The sequence below is a fragment of the Coenobita brevimanus genome, chromosome 101 (assembly GCF_032717465.1).
Source record: "Coenobita brevimanus isolate Jiangsu-jjx chromosome 101, ASM3271746v2, whole genome shotgun sequence".
Lineage (NCBI taxonomy): Eukaryota > Metazoa > Arthropoda > Malacostraca > Decapoda > Coenobitidae > Coenobita > Coenobita brevimanus.
Genome location: NC_137054.1, coordinates 62,948,946 through 62,970,022, shown reverse-complemented (window position 1 = coordinate 62,970,022; position 21,077 = coordinate 62,948,946). Strand labels below are relative to the sequence as shown.

The following is a 21,077-nucleotide window of genomic DNA, read 5'->3' as shown; positions in this document are numbered from 1 at the left end:
CAAACATCCTTTTTCTCCACACAATAAAATGAAACGTTGGTATGATACCAGTGTACCTGAAATGTACACATTTCTTGCACTCACTCTTCTGATGCCACAAGTAAAGAAGCAAAATGTTCGTGACTACTGGAACCGAGATCCACTGATTCATACCCCAATATTTCCCAAGTACATGCCCAGGGACAGGTACCAGCTACTCATGCGATTTATTCATTTCACAGACAACAACCATCCCAGTACTGATGACCGCCTTTGGAAGGTTCGTCCAGTAATTGAAAAGATAAGGGAGCGTATTCGCTCCTTCTTTGCACCCTATCAGAAACTTGTTATTGATGAAAGTCTCATTCTGTTCCGTGGCAGACTTATATTCAAGCAATACATTCCCTCCAAAAGACACAGATTTGGAATAAAAATTTTTGTTATTTGTGACTGCCTAACTGGCATAGTGTTAGACATTATAGTGTACACTGGCACTGATATTGATGTACCTGCAAGAGATCCCCTAGGATTTTCTGGCTCTGTGGTAAAAAAATTGATGGCACCATTTCTGAACAAGGGACATGTTTTGTATACTGATAATTGGTATACTTCCCCATCCCTGTGTAGTTTCCTTCATGATCATAACACTGGTAGTTGTGGGACAGTCCGGAAGAACAGGAAATATCTTCCAAAGTTTGGAGGACGTAGTGCTCGAGGAACCTGTGAGCTCTACAGAAGTGATCCTTTGCTGTGTGTCAGATGGACAGATAAACGGGAGGTTTGTATGCTGAGCACCTTCCATCGTGGCAACTTGATTCCATCAGGAAAAGTGGACTATAGAACAAAAGAACCAGTCCTCAAACCGGACATAGTAACTGATTACACAAAAAATATGAGACTTGTTGACAAGTCGGATGCCCAAATAGGTACTGTGGAGTGTATCAGACGTACCGTAAAATGGTACAAGAAGTTATTTTTTCATATGGTTGATTTGTCAATGCTGAATGCCTACCATATGTACAAGGCAGAAACCCAAAAGAAGAAGTCACTGAGGCACTTTGTTCTGGAAGTGGTGAGACAACTGCTCACCAAGTATGGAACACTGAACAAAGACCGTCCTGGACGCCACTCTGAACTAGCTGCTGACAGACTTGTAGCAACGGGATTCGCCAATAGGCACTATCTACAAAAGCTGCCTTCAACACATACCCGAAAGACTGGACAGCGATCATGTCATGTCTGCCTTCATTCTGTGAGAAAGCCGCGGAAGAACAACCGAGTGAGCACATGGTGTAAAGAATGTGGTGTCGCACTATGTTTTGAGTGTTGGCGTGACTACCACACACTTGCAAAGTTCTAGCCAAACAGAAGTAATGGATAACAAGAAGAAAAGTTTTGTTGAATGAGAGGAAATAAGTACTGTTCTGATTAGTGGAAGCACAGGTAAAAGTTCAGAAGTTGAAATTAGTTTTTTGAATATGGAAACAAGTTCTGTTTTGAAAATAATTGTACACAGAAGCAAGAAATAAGTTTTTCTAATAAGAAAAGAATGTTCTGTTCAAACTATAAGAAGAAGAAAAGTTTTGTTGAATGAGAGGAAATAAGTTCTGTTGTAATTACTGGTAGCATAAGTAAAGTTCAGAAGTTGAAATTACAATTTTTTGAATATGGAAACAAGTTCTGTTTTGAAAATAATTGTACACAGAAGCAAGAAATAAGTTTTTCTAATAAGGAAAGAATGTTCTGTTCAAGCTATAAGTGAAAACACCAGATAGAAAAAAGTTGTTTGTTTACTTTCTGCGGCATCCTCATGGATTACCCATACTGCATTCATCAGCTTCATCAGCTGTAATTTCAGTAATGGGTAGGTAAAATATATTTATTTTATTATTTTTATTGATATTTCATCATTATCCATCATCCCAAACACATAAATCATAAAAATATGACATGTCAAATTTCCCGAAACTTTTGCCTCCCGGAGCATGTCTGCGGATTCTGAATTGCCTCACAGAGGGGCTAAAGAATAATATCATGAAGAACTTACATACGGTATATCATTAAATATCACTGGAGAGATTTTTTAAAGATATGCGATGTCTGTGGTCTCTGCATGAGTAGCCCGACTTCCATATTGAACTAGCTGGCGATCAATGGCAATTCTTGAGTTAGTGACGGTCGGAATTGTCACGGAGTTTTTAAGAATATGCAATATTAAAGAATATTTATTCACTGATACTGAGAACAGGACAATGAACTGTCTTGTGAAAATCAAGCAATGATTACTTTATGCCGGCTTACTTCGCCGATGCTCTAAGGACGAGAATTTGTAAACTTTCTCAACAGTACACAGCAGAGACTAATTATTCACACATGCTGTTTATTAGTACTGTTGGCCTCTGGAGAAAGTGACTCCACCCCTGACAATCAATAACTAATGCTATTAATGATAAGTTCTTGCTGATGCATTAACTCCTGGTTGCACAACAGATTTTAGCTAAATACAAAAGGACTGGCCTAAGTTCCAGTTATGAATAGCAAAGCGTTTATGCAAACTAGGAGTTATAAGTGAAATAAGCTCGTGGAGAAATAAAACATGAATTTACATTACATTAAGCTCAAGAAAAAGAACTGTAAATTTATTGACTACAATAAAATAAATTAACGTTACATGAGTCTTAAGATGAATTCAAATAAGGAGATCGCACTCACTCGTTCACTCAAAAGCTAACTCTTAAACCTAGGAAAAAATGAAAAGAAATACTGGTCAGAAAAGTGGACAAAGTGGATGACTGGGCGTCGTTACTGAGGAAGGACACTGCACATGCTAAGCCTCTCGCCAATCACGCTAGGTGGGAATCCAACGGCGGCGGTGGGAACTAGGCATCGTTGCTGAGGAAGGATGCTGCCACACACACTACCTGCTTCCGCGGCGCTCAAACCTTGACTGAGTTCAAATCGTGAGAAAGAGGCGAGTGTCGAGCCACACTTGCCAACGGCTAGAATGAGCGAAACACGCCCATAATAAATCGCTCAGCGGAGGTGCTAATGTCTCGCACAAAGACAGTCACTTAAGAAATAGTGAAAATTGTCCTGAAAACATTCCCGATCAGGTGAATATGTGGCGGTTAAACTGAGCAATAAATACTGGGATTCCACTAGAATTCGCGGTTTCCCAACAAGGTTAATGTCACGAGTTTATTCAAATACTTAATCGCGCCAACTCGTGACACTAATGTATGGAAGTGAAGCTTGGACTGTGTTGGAGGGACAAGTCAAGAGTGAGAGCAGTGCAAATGAGTTATTTGAGAGGAGCATTTGGAGTTATATAAATATATATATATATATTTTTTTTATGCGAGGAAGAAGGAACCAAAGGCCATGAGCCCGCAATAGCAGTTCCCGCCAAGAGGAAAACAAAATACAATAGAGAGCCAAATTCAAGATCCGATCATTTTGAGATGCCTGGACACACTGCGTTTGAAAGACTGGAGAACATAGGCAGCAGGAAATACAGACAGAGGGAGACAGTTCCAGAGTTGACCTGTTGCATAAATGAAAGACTGGGAGTAACGGTTAACTCTTGCATTAGAGAGTTGGACAGAAAAGGGATGAGAGTTTGCTGCCAGACGGGTGCTACGTGCCCGTCATAGAGGTGGAGGAATGCAAGCAGACAGTTCAGAGGAGCAGTGACCATTAAAGTAGCGACAGAAAAGAGATAAAGATGCAACAGTGCGGCGAAGAGACAGAGGTTGAAGGGAGTCAGTAAGAGGAGGAGAGTTAATGAGATGAAAAGCCTTTGACTCCACCCTATTGAGAAGGGCTGTATGTGGGGAGCCTCCCCACACATGAGAGTTGTATTCCACACAGGGGCGGATAAAACCCCTGTATAGAGTCAACAATTGTGCAGGAGAGACAGACAGACAAATGAGGAAGTGAAGGAGCATTGTGGTGTGGATGTGATAGAAAGCATAAGGAGAAATACATTGAGGTAGTTTGGCCATTTGGAGAGGATGGAGAGCGGGAGACTGATGAGGAGAGTGTATGTGAGTGAGGCTGAGGGGGGGGAGAGGGAAGGGGAGGCTGAGGATGAGATGGAGGAAAGGAGTGAAGAGGTATATGAGAGAGGGGTTTGTGAGCTGGGAAGAGGGCAGTGGAATGGCGGGGGACAGTGCAACATGGAGGCGACTTATTTGTGGCCATCGCATGTGGGATTGAAGAGTCTGGCAATGGATAGATATACAGGTACCGTGAACCGGGGTGAATTCGGACACGGGGTGGCTTCGGACGAAATTTGCATAAAAAGATTAAATGCTACGCAGCTGCTAAACGAAGAAAGATATCGCATATCTTTAAACTGGATAATGTTCCATAGGTTTTGTAAAATGTTATGTATAATTATCTTTTTAAAATATTATTTTCCACTGGTGAATATAATGTAATAAAGACAATGCTATTTTTTGGTGAAAAAAATGAAAACGGGAAAACTTGGTCTGGTGTGAACGAATCATAACAAACCGCACGCTTATACACATTTAGAGGTTTACTTTAACGTCTAACTTGAAGATTGGAACAGAGAAAGGGTTAAAATCTGCAATTTAAATGTATGTAAACATGACATGAGTGAATGTGTACGCATTTTTGGGATTTAAAGGGGTGACTTCGGACAATGGATATTTAAAGGGTTGAGGTCAGACAGCATATCTAATTTGCTTTTTTTATATGTAATAAAACATATTTTGTACAATGTACATAGTCTGCATGCTTATCTTTGTTTTTGCATTTATATAACAGATGATGTGTGAGATGAACTAAGCCACAATGCCTCGAAATTACAAGAGAGTGAGTGTATCTACCAGTGATGGTAGAAGACACTATACGGTGGAACGCCGTGGCAGCCTTTTAGAGTGTGCTAGTGCAGACGTACGTGATGGAAAGTTAAGTGTCAGACAGGCTGCTAAGAAATATGATGTTTCTAAAAGTACTTTACATGACTATATGACAAAGAAACATGTAAAAAAACCAGGTGGACAAACTGTCTTTACTCCAGAAGAAGAACTACATATTGTGAACCGAGTCATTACACTGGGAGAATGGGGTCTGCCTACTGACACTTTTGAACTGCGAATGTTAATAAAGTGCTACTTAGACGAACGTGGGATTACTGTGAAACGCTTCAAGAACAATCTTCCTGGAACTGATTGGAGTTCGTGTTTTCTGTTGCGCCACAAAAACAAACTGGCTCAGAGGGTATCTCAGAATATTAAAGTTGCACGTGCTAAAGTCGGTCCAATTGAAATCAATCAATATTTTGATAATCTTGAAAAAACACTGAAAGATGTGCCTCCTAGTAACATCATTAACTATGATGAAACCAATCTCTCTGATGACCCAGGAAACAAGAAAATCTTAGTTCGCCGAGGTACCAGATATCCAGAGAGGGTAATGAACCACACAAAATCCAACATCTCCATCATGTTCTCTTGTTCCGGATCTGGAAAGATGCTTCCACCATATGTGGTGTACAAGGCAGTAAACTTGTACAACACTTGGACAGAAGGTGGCCCTTCAAATGTGCGATACAACAGGACAGAGAGCGGGTGGTTCGACAGTAATACGTTTGAGGACTGGTTCTTTAAAGTTGGATTACCTCATGCAAAACGTCAGGACGGCAAAGTAGTGTTCATAGGGGATAATTTAGCTAGCCACCTTTCTCTGTCTGTTGTGGAAGCTTGTGAGGAGCACAACATTGATTTTGTTTTATTGCCCCCCAATTCTACACATCTCACCCAACCCTTAGATGTTGCTGTCTTCCGTGCAGTGAAAACTCATTGGCGTAAAATTCTAAGTGAATTCAAAACATCAAGTATTGGAAGAAGAAGTGTATCCCTTCCAAAATCAGAGTTCCCAAAGCTTCTAGGACAACTGCTCAATAGAATAAGTGATAATATTATGAAGAATATCATGAATGGCTTTCGCAAGTGTGGGATAACGCCACTTAACCGACAGGAGGTACTAGCTCGTCTACCACAACACACTGATTCCAGTACTGATACCGGTACCACTGTTACTTCAGAGATTAACACTGATACCGGTACCAGTACCAATGCCTCATCTCAAGCATCTACCTCGGGTTATGCAACAACCCCACATGTACCTGCAAGAAATTCAAGTGCCAGTAGTACCACCGGTAGTGATTTTGCATCACATTTTGATGAGTCATTGGTCAGTGTTCTATCGGAAATGCGATATGGAAAGAAGCAATCATGCCAGAGGAAGAGGAAACTAAAAGTGCCTGCAGGCAAGAGTGTAACAGCTAAACGACTAAGGAAAATGAAAGAAGAGGGAACTGTAAGCACAGATTCTGAGTCATCCAATACTGGTACCGGTACTGCTGCAATACTTAGTGAAGTAGAGCTCCCTATCATAGATATGGATGGTGAGGACCTGCAAATACAGCCAGTGAATCAAGCAGAAGAAGATTCTCCTGAAGCAGCAGGGGCAAGTAATGATGGGACACTTGAGACACAAGAATTAGAGGCAAGTACCAGCACTGATGGGACAGCTATGACGCAAGCAACAGTAACAAGTACTGGTACCAGAACTACAACTGAGACAGCAGAGACAGATGTAGGGCCAACACGTAATCCTAAGCTACATGACTGGGTGATTGTACAACTTTCAGATGAGACAGGAAAGAGGAGGAAGTATTTTGTTGCTATTGTCATTGATGTACAAACATTGAAAGTTAGGTTCTTAAAACATGTAAGAGGTACAAAGAATGTGTTTGTAACTTCTAATGTTCCAGGTGATGAAATGTGTGCCATAGACGAGTCAGACATAGTAATGTACTTACAGGAGCCAATCCTGGACAAACGAGAACGTATGATTTTTGATCTAGATGTTACCTCATGGCCACAGTAAGTCATTGTGTGATCTCTTAGAATTCCAGTTGTTCACTTTGTTGTAATATTTCTAGTTATTGTGCCTTATTCTTGTCATATTTCTAGTCTGTTCTTGAAAAAGGAGAAGATATGATTTTCAATCTTTATGTTAATTCATGGCCACAGTAAGTCACTGTGATCTCATAGAATGGCATTCGTTCTGTACCGGTATTTATGTCACATTTCTAGTATGAGAAGAGATATTATTTAGTTTAATTGGTTTTGTGCAATGTGAGAACACATATTATTTAAGTTACCATATGGTACCGGTATGATATCCTTATAGTTTGTCCCCACTCCCTCCTCTTGTTCCTCATCTACTCCCCCCTTCCATTCCTAACTCCTCCTGTTTCTCCTTCCCAAGCTCCTTCTCTCATTCCTTCCCAAGCTCCTTCACTCTTTAGCTCTTTCCTTCCCTATCTTCTGTTCCTCCATTCCAAGTTCCCTTTAATTAGGCATTTAAATAGCGGGCACGCTTTAAACCGTCCGGTCAGTCAGTCACAATCGTGCCTTTAAACCTGCGCATAGCGTGGGAATGTACCGTATTTATGTCACATTTCTAGTCTGAGAAGAGATATTATTTAGTTTAATTGGTTTTGTGCAATGTGAGAACACACATTATTTAAGTTACCATATGGTACGGTACCGGTATGATATCCTTATAGTTCGTCTCCACTCCCTCCTCTTATTCCTCATCTACTCCCCCCTTCCATTCCTAACTCCTCCTGTTTCTCCTTCCCAAGCTCCTTCACTCTTTAGCTCTTTCCTTCCCTATCTTATGTTCCTCCATTCCAAGTTCCCTTTAATTAGGCATTTAAATAGCCGGCACACTTTAAACCGTCCGGTCAGTCAGTCACAATCGTGCCTTTAACCTGCGCATAGCGTGGGAATGTACTCCCTATAATGTATATGTATAATCAACTAAACTGGGGTTGTAAGTCAATGGAATATTTATTTTTTCGTCTATTTTTGCTATATATCACTACTATTTACTTGTAATTTTTCTGTATTTTTTTGTATTTTTTTCAGCAATTTTTTTAAAAGTCGCGCAGTGTCCGAAGACTCCCCAGAACTGTCCAAACATTCAGCTGAGCTACTAGGGGCCCATTTCAGTGCATTTCTAATGAGTGTCCGGGGTCACCCCAAGGCAGTCCGAAGTCTCCCCAGTCCGGGGTGACCTCGGACACCTATAAAATATTTTACTACGTCTAGATGGAGATTCTGAGATTATCTAGCTGTTAGATGCTTACAGGTTATTGGCTCACATACGTATGTAATACTTAACATCAGTATTTTGGCCAAAATAAATTGTGTCAGGATGAAAAAACCTTCAAAATCGTACGAAGTCACCCCGGTTCACGGTATATAGATTGAACAATATCGTATGATTCTTACTGACTCCGACTGATGACATTGCTTGAATGGATGGGGGAGGGGGGAGGGATTCCAAGGCTTGAGACGGACTATGGCCTCTCAACAGGAGACAAGTGTGTCTGCCTTGATTCATCAATTCATTGAGTCCACAAAGGTGGGCAATTTTGGCTTTCTTCTGACTGCCGGCAGTCATCCTTATTACATATAACTTTTGGGCATAAGTTGACTTTGGCTTCTTCTTCTTCACCTTCCTTGAAGAAGTTGTAGGCTTAGGAGGGTTACAGTCGGCCATGGGGGTGAAAAATGGAAAATCCTCGTAAACTGCACTGGAACCACGCGCTAACAGCAGAGAGGAGACAATGCTCTGAGCCAGGTGCTGGGGTATCATGCGCACGTGTCCTTCATGCTTAGCATGGGAGGGAAGCACTGTGATTGGCTTACAGTAAGTGCTGTGCTTGAATATGGGTAAATATGAAGGACAGTGATGCAAGGGATTTGAGCTGTTTTCATATACTGTAGAAGTTTTCAAGAAAAATTTTAGGAATAGATACATTTCAGGTGATTAACATTTGAATTTCAATAAAAAAATACTGGAGAACAAAGAAATATAGCTACTTAGGCATATTCCAGAAAGCCGCCTGAATGCCCCCGAAAGCATGTTTACTGCTGATCCCGCTGACTGGATATGACATCAGCAGATCAAAACATACTCATATGTATACAGTTTAAAACCGTAAATGGCAGTGAAAGCCTAACTCTGAAATCTAACCGAGGGGCTTCACCCTCCAGACCCCCCACTGATTGTAACATGCCTAACAGCTTGCAACTAAAATGTGCATTTAATAAAACTTGCACTAAAACAGTATTGTGCATTAAGAGCGTTTGTTAATCTTGGCACATTTGTCACATGACTTTGTGATGGCGAAGGCAGGCGCAGTCATAAAGCAAATCTTTATATAAATCACACAGGAGACATCTGTTAAAATATGATACAGGTTAGTAAAACAGTGCTTGGCAATTAAATCACTTCATATTCCATAATATATATGATACGTGCAGTATTACGTGCAATAATGGAATCTATTTATGAACATTTTAAAAAAACGTTTTAAAAAATCCCAGTATACCAAGCCCTTGTTTTCCAACCGATCATTATTTGACAGTGCGTCGTTTCGACATTTATAAATCTATACCCTTTTTCGTCATTTGACATGGTTATCCCTGCCATTTCGACAATTCAAACCATGCGCTGCCAGACAGACTGGCTGAGCTGCCTCAGTGACATTCCCGCCCTCTGCCCTGCTGATCGGTTGCCTTTTCATCCGTCTGCATTTCTGTTTGACCATGTGGAATACTACAGCACACCATGGCTCCACCCAAGGCCCCTACTACTACCCTTTCAAGTGCAGTCATTTGCTCACCAACCTGAGTGAATGTTTACCTATGTTTATGAAGTTTACCTTTGTATAATTTGTGGTTGTGTGTGTGTGTGTGTGTGTGTGTGTGTGTATTCTGATGTAGTACACTACGTACACTCGTGGTCATAAATAATCACCTATCCTTCGGTACCCAGTGCCGCAGGCTGGCGTCTTTATGCGTGGCAAGTCACAGGGTTGAGGAAGGAGCCAGAGAGAGAAGGGAAGGTGGGTGGGGGGAGGAGCGATGGTACGGGGGTGGAGTGAGGGAGGGGAGGGAGGATAGGTAGGGAAGTGTGAATGAAATGTGAAGTGGTGGTCACATTTTTTGTCTGTTTTCATTCAGGGCACGATATAAAGGAGTTAATATTCGGTAGACAGTGCTGCATTACACCTTGTATAGTGACGTCAAATAAACTTTAAAGTGGTGATATCAAAGGCTGGCTCGTGAGAGAAATATACTGACATGTGGTGCCAAATAATCCGTTTGTGTTTAGGCCTAGCCGTGTATTTTGACTACGGATGCAGAATGGAATCTGGATGGCTTTGACTTCCGTAATGTTTGTGTAAGAAACGGGCTCTACCCTTGCATGTAACTAATTCTGGAACTAAATATATGCAACCCCTGACATGGCTGTTCTTAATACAGCCATGTCAAAGGTTGCATATGATTAAGAATATATGAGGAGTATGTGGAGTGGATGGGAATTTGTTGAGTGCTGTGAAGAGTATGTACGCAGGAGCTAGGGCTATGGTGCAAGTGGATGATGAGCTAGAGTGAGTTTTTTTATCTCAATGTTGGACTGAACAGCGATGTGTGATGTCTCCATGGCAGTTTAACATATTCATGGATGGGGCTGTAAAGGAGGTGCAAGGTAGGGCAGTGGATGTGGGGGTGGCTCTAATGAATGAGGGTGAATGTGGAAGATTCTGGTGTTGCTGTTTGCTGATGATACAGTATTGTTGAGTGAAGATGAATGGGAGTTGCAGGGTTTGGTGATTGAATTTGGGACAGTATGTAAGAAGAGGAATCTGAAAGTTAATGTAAACAAGAGTAAAGTTATGGTGTTTGAGAGGATTGAAGTCACAGATTGCAGAGTGAGGTTGGATGGTGAGGATATGGAGAATGTGAGTGCATCCAAGTACTTGGGTAGTGTGATGAGTAAGGACAGAAGTTTTGGGGATGAAGTGCTTGAAAGGGTACAGCAGAGAAGGAAGGTTGTTGGTTCACTGAAAGTGGTGATGAGAAATAGGGAGGTGAGTATGGAAGTTAAGAAGTCACCGCATGATAGTATTGTGATCCCTACCCTGACGTATGGAAGCAAGGCTTGGACCTTGCTAGAGGGGAACAAGTCAAGAGTGAGAGCAGTGGAAATGAGTTACCTGAGAGGAGCATGTGGAGTGACATGGAGGGACAGGTTGATGAATGAAGAAGTGAAAAAACGTTGTGGGGTGGATGTGACTGAGAAAATTAGGAGAAATACACTGAGGTGGTTGTGGTGGGGGGGGAGGGGGGACACAATCTGGCCGCACTATGGGGTGGTACTACTATTCTGCGGCCAGGTTGTGTTAGGAAGAATACTGCCACTGTATTCCCTGCGTGTCGTAAAAGGCGACTAAAAAGGGGGGGGGGGGTGAGAGGACTAGGGACCCGGACCCCCTCCTCTGTTTTTTAGTTCCTAAAAAGTGACAGGCCAGAGAAAGGGATGGGGGATTGAGTTATCCCCGTACCCTGAAGATTGGGTCTATGAATGTGCGTGGATGTAGTACGATTGAGGCTAAAAGGGAGGAGATTGGGAGAATGTTTGTGAGAAGAAAGTTGAATGTGTTAGTTTTGAGTGAAACGAAGATGAAAGGGAAGGGTGAGTCAATGTTTGGAAGTGTGAATGGAAGATTTTCAGGTGTTGATAGAGGAAAGGCAAGAGAAGGTGTGGCCTTGTTAGTAAGTCCGGAAGTACAGCAGTGTGTGATTGAATGGAAGGAGGTGTCATCAAGACTGATGTGGGTTAAAGCGAAATTTTGAACGTGAGTTGTGAGTGCATATGGGCCTGGTCGTGAAAGGGATGAAGTAGAGAGGGAGTCTTTCTGGAATGATGTTGATGAGTGTCTGCAGAGTTTTGGAGTGAATGTGAATGTGGTAATGATGGGAGATCTGAATGCTAGAGTGGGAAATGTAGCAGTTGATGGTGTAGTTGGTATGCATGATGTGCCTGGTAGTAAAGCGTCCAAAGGATCACCTTTAGCTTGAATGACTGCCTACACTGTGGACCTACACTAACAGAGAAGTTAGGGAATACGTTACTAAGATTTAGAGAGAAACCTTATGCTTATAAAGCAGACATTAGTAAGGCTTTTTTCAGAACAGGATTGAGAGAGGAGGATAGGAAATTTACAAAATTCCTCTGGCCTCAAGACTCTCAAAATGAGGATAATCCTTCGAAAACTTACTGTTTTTGATCAGTGCTCTTTGGCTTTTGTATTAGTCCTTTCCTACTATGCAACACTTTGAAGCATCATTTTGAAAATGCCAAATGCCCAGAAATAGGACAGGCTTTCTATTTGGATGATTTACAAGTTGTTGGTGATACAGAGATGGAAGCATTGAAGGCTTATGAAGTAGCCAGTTTCGAGTGTGGGAAGACAAATTTGCCATTACAAAGCTGGAATACAAATTCACCTCTTTTAAGGAATAGAATACAAGAGGAATTCCAAATACTGACATTCTCAAAACTCAGAATGTGTTGGGTCTTAACAGGGATACAAGGGCTGATAAGTCTAAAACCAATTAAGTTCTCTGATGTCTCTCTCACCAAGAGATCCTTGTTAAGTCAGGTCTCCATGTTATTTGACTCATTAGGATTGGTCAGTCCTATAGTTATTAGGGGCAAATGTTTAGTGCAAGAGGCTTGGTGAGAAAAATTGGACAGGGACACTGAATTAGGTGAGACATATGTGGAACAATGGGAACAGATTAGATAGGAATTTGAAAAAAAACATCAAGCATATGTATTCCCAGGCAGATGAATAGTAGTGAGAAGTCACATTTTCATATATTTTGTGATGCCTCTCAAAAAGCATATGGAGCAGTAGCTTATTGTGCAACAGGAGATGATAGTAAGATTATTATGTCTAAAGCCAGAGTTGCACCAATTAAAGGAAGAACCTTACCTCAGATGGAATTGGCTTTCATAGAAGTAGGAACTAAATTGGCCAGGTATTTGACCACTACTCTTGATACTCAGTTTGAGGATATTTTATGTATGGACTGACAGTGAGATTTGTCTTTACTGGATAGGAAAGGAAGACATTAAAATTCTTTTCGTACACAATAGAGTGAAGACAACAAAAGAAATATCTTCCAGATTTAAATTTACACATGTACCCTCCAAGCAAAACCCAGTAGATCTGCTCTTGAGAGGCTTGATAGTAAAAGAGACTGATCAAAGATGACTTGTGGTTTAAAGGTCCCAAATGGCTGCTTACTAAAGAATGGCCAGAACAGAAACAGTATACTACTGCTGAGGTTAGTGTTGTAAACTTGGATCCTGTAGTACCTGAGCCAGATGTAATAGACACCAGTAGATTTTCATCAATAAGACAACCCCTTAACACTACTAAATTAGTTGTAACCTTTTTGAATAAGAAAGTGGGGTTTGGGGAGTTTGATGCCATGGAATATTGACTGAAAAAGCTTCAAAGAAAATGTTATGGAGAGATTTTTGACCTTTTATGCCAAAGCACTGGCAGCAATAATAAGCTGATAAGAGATATAGGATTATTCTTAGATGGAAAGGGCCTAATCAGATGCTGTGGCAGAATAGTAAAGGCTGATTTGCCTCTCCAAACTATACATCCTATATTGTTACCCAAGAATGATTATTTTGTACAACTAATTGTTAAGGAAGCCCATGACTCTTCATGCAGGTGTGCCGCAGACTTTGGCCCAAATCCGAGAAAGGTATTGGACTCTTAAGGGTAGACAGGTTGTAGAGAAGTGTCTCAAGAGTTGCATTATATGTAGGAGGTATGAACAACTACCATATGACTCTCCAGGACCACCTGCTTTACCAAAGGATAGGGTAAATATAAGTCGGCCCTTCAAAGTAACTGGATTTCATTACACAGGGGCCAAAACAGTTATGGGTGAGGGAACTCCCTTTTAAGGTGTATACATGTATATGTTTGTTTACTTGCACCCACACAAAGGCAGTCCATCTAGAAATGGCAGAAGATTTAAGTTCAGAGACATTCCTGAATGTATTCAGAAGATTTGTAGCTAGAAGGTCTTGTCCTAGTAAATTAAGAAGCCACAACAGAACCAATTTTGTTGGAGCATCACCTCTACTTTTAAATATAATACTTTTAAATATAATAAGTGACCCAAAGGATAAGTCGGCGCTGGGAATCCAAATTTGTACTTGGCACTTCATAGTGGATTTACAGATTGAATCCACTTCAAAGTGGATTTACAGATTGAATGATTGGTATTGTGAAGAACTGCCTTTGGGAAACCTCTACACAGAACCAAGAGCACCAGAGAGGAGCTGAGAACAGTAATAACTGAAATTGAGGCTAGGATTAATGATAGACCTTTAACCTATCTGGATGATACTAGCATAACAACTGAGGCATTGACACCAGTTCATATGTTGTATGGAAGAAAGATCCATCCAGTGCCTTGTGTGGATATGCAGGAGGAAGTACATGATCCCATGATAGAGAATAATGAACTGGAACAACATTTGCGTGAGGGATATCGACGTTTGCAAAATGTATTGGACACCTGGAATAGACATTAGGATGAAGATTATCTTTGTAGCCTAAGAGAGAGATTATATGGGGCTCAGGCTGCCAGCAGCAAGTCATTCATAAACACAGATGTGGTCTTAGTAAAAACAGAACAACCATGATCCCAGTGGCCAATAGGTAAAACCATCTCCACACATCCGGATTCGGAGGGGGTGCTGAGACTTGTAAAAATTAAATGTAGGGGACATATCAGTATAAAAACCATTGATAAACTGGTGTCCCTTGAGTTAACAGCTACCCCAGAGTTTGCAAATGGTGGAGAACAATTGGGTCGCAGCACACGGTTCTCGAGATCTATGGAGAGAGCTCCTGGCTAGGGGTCACTTTACATGATACAGTGCATCATTTTCACCCAGCCTTCAAGACTATGAGAAATATTTTCCCTCCTGAGCGGTATTTGATCTTTCTTTTTTAATATATTTGTCCCTGTTGAGAGCAGAGGAAAACCATCGAGCGTTTTTTTAACCCAGAGATTGTGTTCTAGTTCTGTTTAATAATTCATACTATTAATAAATTAAATGCTACTGCATTTAACCTTTGTGGACAGCTATAGTGTAAATACTGTACATGTAAATACTTAGGAATTTTCCATTGACCTGACAGCATCTGCATGGTTGGATGACGTGTATCCTGACAAGAAAATGGAAGAAAGTCGAATATTATCTTGACATAGATAAAGTGAATATTTGGCTTTAGTTTTATTTACCATCATCCACTCACATGGTGTAGTGCTGCCTACTTCTTCCTTAGCCTTTATCATTCTTTTGTTGTGCCTGCCCTTCTCTCTTCCTATTTCTCCCATCTTTTCTGTCACTTCTTATTGCTTTTCTTTCCTATACAGGTGGCTTTACATTGAGTGACAAGCCAAATGGTTTCCTGTAAGCCAAGAAGCCATTTACTACGCTGGGTGGTAACCATATAACCAAACCATACGTGCTCCCTACTTGTCAACAAGAGGGTTGGTGGAGGGTTATCGCCCCTCTCCATAAAACAAATAACTCAAAGTCAAATGGCCACCCCTTACGGGATTATGGCGTCTGGCAATAGATAGATAGATTGAACTTGTTAAGCTGGATTTTCCTTATATATTTCATGAAGTGATTCTCTGTATTTGGGTAACTGTAATTAAATAATATTTGGCATCTCTGAATCCTGTAAGGAGAGAGAGATTCACTATTTTTCACACTTCCTGAAGCTCATTTGAGCCACACCGTGCATAAATCACACCTAAGGATGTTTGGAAAGGCCCAGACGAACTGACCAAGATTTCATGCCCATCGTCATCTGTTATTCCGACTCTATCTAGCTAAGTAACCTTTATGATTTGGCCAAATCGAGGGGGCTAGATAGGATATAAGACAATAATGTTATTGGTGAGTTAGAGTATTAATTATACCTTAATTTCCTAAGAGACTTCGATTATTTAAATTAGTATTTGTCGTTGTTAGACTAACACCCATCAGAGAAGAGAGTGTATAAAATTTCTGACAAAAGTTTTGTTTTGTTCTGTATGGTAGAGCCATCTGCTAGAATTTCTGTCAATGAAAGTACAGTGTGGTGTATACTGCACAGTACAGTACAGTGAAGCATGCTTCATTTTATTGATTTTTTTTTTTTAATTGTTTATTTTAGGCATTACTGTACAGTATTCTCCATTAATGTCTTTACATCACCACCACCATCAACATGAAATGTGTTTCTGTACAGAAAATTACACTGCTTTTCACTGTACATTCAGTACAGTATTTCAATATTAGGAACATCTTTTAGCTTTTTTTTTTTTTTTTGACAAATTATTGTTTACAGTGCATGTGTTTATACATTACTGCCAAGTGAAAGAAAACGGGTGTCAGCATGAAATTGCTTCTGTAAATAAAATTATAGTGTACTTAATAGTTTTTATTATTAGGAACATCTGTTAGCTGTTTTTTGACGTTTTAAAGCATTTTATAGGATTTAAACAGTGGATAAGTGTTATAGGGTTGGGGGGTTAGGGGCCCCTAGGGGGGACTTTTGCATAACTCGGCATTTTGACAGTATCCGGCAGGCCTATGGCTCTGTTATGCTGGATAATCAGGAGTTTACTGTACAGAAATTTTCCTTGTATGTAGCATTACCATCTAACATATTCTGTGGTGCTTTACTGCTGTAATACCTTCCTTCCCTGTCCTGCCCCCAGATTCAGTTGAAGGGTAATGAGGGTCTCTCCATGGATGGGGAGAAGATGACGTGGTCCGCAGATCAGGATATCTTCTTACGGAGCATCAATGGTTCTATTATGCTGGAGACTGGAGGTGGCATCATCATTGATGTAAACACCATACCTCTCGTACCCATCAGTGACCGAAATAAACCTCGGGGACAGTACAAGTTGTGTATGTGCATGCCACATGCTCAGCTTTTTAGGGTACCTGTCCCTGCTGACAACAATGAGCGTAGTCAAGCAAATCAGATTAATTGCGCCAGCTTTATCAACCCGTGTACTAATATGTAATTGGCTTTTATCTCATACTTTTTCACCTTCAGTTATTTGTGCTGTGTATGGTATTAGTACCAGAGAAGTAAATAAATAATAATAGGGTTCTTTAGTGACTATCTGTGTGGTCAGTTATATGTTGTCATTATGTAGCTCTGTGCTGGAGTTCTGTACTTGATGTATACTTTGTCCTTTATACATAATTTAAAGTGGTGTAAAAGGATTAAGCAGTTTAGGGACCCAGTACACCTGGCAGTCTATTTTCATTTTACTCCCCTCATTGTATTATTGAGAAAGTGGATCTTGATGATGATGGTGTATGGAACATCAACCCTGCTTGTGCAGCAGCATCTTTTCTGTTACATACTGAATCCAGGTTTTCACTCAGATCATCACTGATCTCACCTCACCTTGCTGTTGCATCACATTATAACTTATATTTTAATGAAAATCGTATCATTCATAAACTGTGTCATAGAATTCAGTGGTGATACTAACTTGGTATAAATTCCTCATTACGAGACAGGACTGCCATAAATCTAACCCAGATTGTCACTGATGCTTGTGACTCTCCATCCATCTGTCTATCTGTAGCCAGATGCCATAGTTCCTTAAAGGGTGGCCATATGTCTTTGAGTTAGTGGTTTTATAGGGAGGGACAGTAACCCTCCACCAACCCACTTGTTGACACATAGAGAACACTTGTGTTGGTTCTGTGGTTACTGCCCAGCATTGTAAGTGGTTTCCTAGCTTATAGGAAACTGTAAGGCTTGTCACTCAATGTAAATCCACCTGAATTTGGCCCCTATCCTTGTCAGGTAAGAAGGCTTCCTGATACCTCTTCCTTAATGATTTACTTTCCAAACTACTCAATAATATTCTCTGGTTTGCCTTTTACATCTTTTCAGTATTGGCATAGGTTGCATGAATAACAACAATATTGTAATGGAGCAGAGTCAGAAAATAAGGCATTAGGAAGAGGTTTTAGGAAGCTTCCTAACCATACTAAAATACCGCCCATTGTCTTCAAACAAATTTTGGTTTTACCTGTACTGTAAGACGCCAGATATACAAACCATCATCCTCACACAGACCAGTCCACTGTCCACATATTCACAAGGTGCAATAACTTTGCCATGCCCTACCATATAGCAGCATCCTTGCCCACTCTTTTTCACAGCCCCATCCTTTTATTACCCTTACATCACAGCTGTCTTTGTGCTGTTAACATCACAGTGCATACAGCACCCATCTTCAGAGGTGTACATTCCTATCCTGCCTCACTGTTTGACAATCTTGGCTCATCCCACCCACCCCGCTCATTTCTTGTTCATGTACTATGACACCTTACCAGCCTACGAATAGTATTCAACTAAACAACATGTACCCACCACCCACTACCATCCCAGCCCATTTCACCTACCAGTACTCATCTCCAGCCACCCAGCCCATTTCTGCCCTGATGTGATGAATATCTTTATGATTGCCTCAGCAACCAGCCAGCATGTAGTTCCCATATTCACAGGGTATACTTCCTCCATCATGCCCCATGACCCACTGTCATTCTAACCCATCTCATCCACTTAACACTGCCCACCTCACCTGCTCCTGAAAGACCTGAATTCATTACACTGTACATCTCAAAAACCAGTGCACCAATGATGCAGATTTTTGGCCCACAGTGGACTTGATGGACCTACAGTGTCCTAAAATGTTTGCAACTGTCCTCTGGGCATAGGCTTTAAAGCCTCATCCCAAAGCCCAGTTCTCCTCCTACATACCATACACCATCATATGTCACCATTTCAGTTCTAACAACACCCACTATCCATATTGAAAACATGTTAAGGCTGTCTCATACAAGACTGGCATATTGGTATAGTGGTGATATTTTTACGACATGTTGGCGGGTCTTCTGGTAGATCAGTACAGTCTCCATGAAATTCAAATCGTTAAACTGCTCCCTGCCCCAGTAGAGATTCAGACCTGGGTCCATTAAGACTGCAGGCCACCTCTCTACCTACACAGTCACCACCTCTCCCCCTGGATTGGCCTTCTTAGGATAGGAACTTGACTGAAATAAACAACAGTAGTAGGACTAGAATGGATTTCATGTTAACCTGAATGGATGTTACTACTGCTGACCTGAACTGACCTGATTAGGCTCAACTGGTGGTAGCTGAATAAGTAGAGAGATGGCCTGCAGTCCTAATGGACCCAGGTTCAAATCCCTGCTGGGGCAGGGAAAAGTTTAAGGATTTAAATTTCATACTGTCTTTCTTTCCTTCATTCTTTCCTTGTTATTCTGCCTATGGGTGACTTTACACTCCCCCTTCTGTCTTTCTGTCCTTCATTCTTTCCTCTTCCTTCTGCCTGTGGGTGACTCTACACTGAGTGACAAGCCAAATGGATTCCTGAACACCAGGAAACCATTTACTACACTGGTTGGTAACCATATAACCAAATTTTGGCACCTGGTGGTTTAGTGGGTAATTATTGCACTCCAATCAGATTGAGCCAGTGAAGGTTTATATCCAAGGGGTGATTGGGGTTGATTGCTCATGTAATGCCACTCAGGGATGAGTGAGGCTGGTCACTCTCATCTTAAATGTCGGGACCAACTGCCTAGCTCCAGGCTCCTACGCTTCTCATGGGGCAATGTAGGATTGGATGATGGATGGATGGATGGACTATACTGATCTACCAGAAGACCTGCTGATGTGTAAAAATACCCCTGCTAATACCAATACACAGTTCCTCTGTGAGACAAACCTAGCATGTATTCAATATGGACAGTGGGTGTTAGTGCCAAAGAGGTGATATGTGGAGGTGTATGGTATATAGGGGGACTACTGGGTCCTGGGAACAGGCTGTGAAGGCTGTGCCCAGAGTTGGACACATTATTAAAAAAATAAATAAATAAATAAAAAATAAAATAAATGAATAAATAAAATGAAGGCACTGAATGAGTGCAGTTGGCCCTGAGTGGGCCTAAAATCATCAGACAGCCTGAGTGAATGTAAATGACATTACTGTAGTACCCTGAATGGGTCAGACTAGACCTGAGTGGACCTAACTGGACCTGATTTGCTCCAAAACTAACTTTGAATAACCTAACAGAGCTGAAATGTTTGTGATGGGACTGTTTAGCACTACTAAACCTATATGGACCTAATTGGACCTGAATGATCCAAAATGAACCTGCATTGATCTAAGCTGGATTGAATGTGAAGTATATGAATGGATCTAACTGGAATGGAACTGGACCAGTTTGGACCCAAATTGCCTTTAACTAACCTGAAATGGCCTGACTAGGACCTCTTAAATTCTGCACTGGAGGATTAAAGAAAAACTGCTGGCTGTGGCCCTGTTTGCAGTTGTGGTGTCAGGTAGTGACAGGAGAGGTAAAGAATAGTATGGGACTATTTTTATTTGTCTTGGAAATATTAACAAGTCTCTCACACGGACGAGTATAAGTCCCGGGTAGCTACCTCCCTGTCTCGCTATCTGTCTCTCTCTCTCAAATTGCCAAGCCCTTCTCCCGTCACCTGTCTCCTCTGAGGCCTGTCTACTTCTCTCTTGCCTCTTCTGTGGCTAATCTCCATCTGAGCTCTCTTTCCTAAATTCTGGTGTAGCATGGGTGTGTCACGTGTGTTCCTCGTGGATGGAAAGTTCCCGCAGCCTGTGTGTCAGCATGTGTGTATGTGTGTATATGGCCACTAGACGCTGTCGTGTGCCTATCAAGCATTCTTCGCGTCAGAGTGTGTAAGCGTGTTTAGCACTGCTCGATTCTCGCAGACACAACACCTCTCATCATCTGACTCCCTGCTTCTATCTATCTATTTATCTATCTATCTATTATGATTTGTAAATATATTATGTAGTCCTACATCTGCTCGGCCGCGCGAAAATGGCGTACCATCGACAGTTAATAGTTCTAATATATTAATACAAACTACATACACATTACAATGAACTTACAAGCTAATTAAGTGAAATATACAATATTGTAAAGTAACATAATTGTATGAATATTGTATACATATATTATTCATAGTAAATAGTGATTATTCAGTAATA

At 41.1% G+C, this 21,077-nt stretch overlaps 1 protein-coding gene across 1 annotated transcript in view; it reads left to right on the top strand.

Annotated features, from left to right (window-relative positions):
- LOC145414877 (beta-sarcoglycan-like) overlaps positions 1-17,240 on the top strand; it is a 144,515-nt gene extending 127,275 nt beyond the window's left edge. The window contains exon 6 of the mRNA XM_080284295.1: positions 16,701-17,240. Within this exon, the coding sequence (XP_080140421.1) occupies positions 16,701-17,015 (315 nt within the window). The 3' untranslated portion in view covers positions 17,016-17,240. The remainder of the gene's footprint in view (positions 1-16,700) is intronic.
- The last annotated feature ends 3,837 nt before the right edge of the window (positions 17,241-21,077 follow it).